At 56.9% G+C, this 2,011-nt stretch overlaps 1 protein-coding gene across 1 annotated transcript in view; it reads left to right on the forward strand.

Annotated features, from left to right (window-relative positions):
* CCT5 (chaperonin containing TCP1, subunit 5 (epsilon)) overlaps window positions 1-2,011 on the forward strand; it is an 8,967-nt gene that overhangs the window by 4,105 nt on the left and 2,851 nt on the right. The window contains 3 exon segments of the mRNA XM_004678055.2: window positions 691-889; window positions 1,541-1,733; window positions 1,811-1,964. Of these exon segments, the coding sequence (XP_004678112.1) occupies window positions 691-889; window positions 1,541-1,733; window positions 1,811-1,964 (546 nt within the window).

A 2,011-nucleotide genomic window follows, 5' to 3' on the forward strand; every position in this document is an offset into this window, starting at 1 on the left:
TAGACCAGAGCTGCAGGGGGTGAGAGGACTGTCAGACACAGTGGGGAGCAGACAAGCAGATGTACTGAAATCCACTGCTGGGGGGCAGCAGGGAGACAGGAGGGGTCTGCTGTGCCCTGGGCTCCCCTCCCTAGCCTGGGGCGGACTCGTGCTGTGGTGCCTGCCGACAGCTTTAAAGGGCTGAGACTCAACCCCTTGAGCCATCAGGGAGGCCCCCTAAATAACTTTAATGTCACTTTTCTGCAGGTGAAGTTTGAGTCTGTTCACCCAATAGATATTGCTGCCCACTGTCTGGGTGTGCTTGGGGTGCAGCCAGTGAAAGCAAGCAAAGCGCCTCATCTCTGTGGCGCTAGGCTGACTTTCAGTCCCTTGTCACCAACAAGAATTTCGCTGAAAAGAAGCACCTACCTGGAAGCACGCAGTTTCCGCCCTCACTTCCTGTCCTCTGTCGACATTCCCTGCACGCTCAGAGTCCAGCATCCACGAGGAAGGCGAGACCCTGAGCCTTTGCCGGAAACTAAGCAGGATGCCCCCTTTTTAAAGACTGAAATTGATTGGGTGGCCTCAGCCTCTGAGATACTCCCAGCTTGATTCTGGAAGCTTCTGTGCCCACTGTAGCATCTAGTCTGTTCTCATTTCACTACACCCGTGGTCTCGTGTCCCTGAACCGCTGTGCGCTGTCCCCTGCAGTGCTGGCCGGGGCCCTGCTGGAAGAAGCCGAACAGCTGCTGGACCGTGGCATCCACCCGATCCGCATCGCCGACGGCTACGAGCAGGCCGCCCGCATCGCCATCGAGCACCTGGACAAGATCAGCGACAGCGTCTTTGTGGACGTGATGGACATCGAGCCCCTGATTCAGACCGCCAAGACCACGCTGGGCTCCAAAGTGTATGTTTGTTGCTTTGTGAGTGGGTCCCGCTCTGCTTGGGAGTCTGAGGCCCGGGGTGGGGTCGTAACCTTTGGCCTCACAGACACTGAATCACCTACTGAGAATGCAGACGGCGCTTTTGGCCCACGGTTACCTGGTCTTGCATACGTGGCCTCGCAGGCTTGCAGGAACTGCATTGCAAGTAATGATCTCTCGTGCTTTTTCCTGAGGGGAAGGTTGGTTTATCTAAGCAGTCTTCAAGCTGCCGAATTTTCCAAAAGGCAGTGCCCTCATCTGCATCAGGAGCCCTCGCTGTGCGGGGTCCCGAAGGGGGCAGTCCTAGACAAGCGCCCCCACCCCAACCCCCAGGATGACTTAGCCACTTTGAGCCGCCGGAGAAAGTGCAGGTGGTAGCTGGTAAGGTGTGAAGTTTCTGTGCCGGCCAAGTTTGTGCTTCCCTGTGGGGTCGAGGCCCCCAGCCTAGGATGGGGCTCCTTGCCCCAGACGCTCAAAGTGCTGGTCAGACTAGAGACTGAGCACCCCGAGTTTTAGAAAACATCTCCGAGTTACACTATGGTACCTAGCGTTTTGAGTTCCCTGTCTCCGTCTCAGTTTCTGCCTTGTTACGGCTGTTTTCTGTGAGCATGAAAGAATGTTCTGGTTTTCTTCAGGGTCAACAGCTGCCACCGACAGATGGCCGAGATAGCCGTGAACGCGGTCCTCACGGTCGCCGACATGCAGCGGCGAGATGTTGACTTCGAGCTCATCAAAGTCGAAGGCAAAGTGGGCGGGAGGCTGGAGGACACTGAGCTCATTAAGGGCGTGATCGTGGACAAGGACTTCAGTCACCCGCAGATGCCAAAGGTAGGTCGCTGCCCTCGCGGCGCCCGCCGGTTCCCGCTCTGCCATCCGCCAGCTCAAACGCGTGTCTCTCCTGGCAGCAAGTGGAAAACGCTAAGATCGCCATTCTCACGTGCCCGTTCGAGCCTCCGAAACCAAAGACAAAGCATAAGCTGGACGTGACTTCAGTAGACGATTATAAAGCCCTTCAGAAATACGAGAAGGAGAAGTTCGAAGAGATGATTCAGCAAGTGAGTCCTGGCGCTTGGCAAAACGCGAGGCGGGGGCCGTGGGGGCCGGGC

Source organism: Condylura cristata, unplaced genomic scaffold (genome assembly GCF_000260355.1).
Source record: "Condylura cristata isolate star-nosed mole 26May11 unplaced genomic scaffold, ConCri1.0 scaffold00007, whole genome shotgun sequence".
In the NCBI taxonomy this organism is placed as follows: domain Eukaryota; kingdom Metazoa; phylum Chordata; class Mammalia; order Eulipotyphla; family Talpidae; genus Condylura; species Condylura cristata.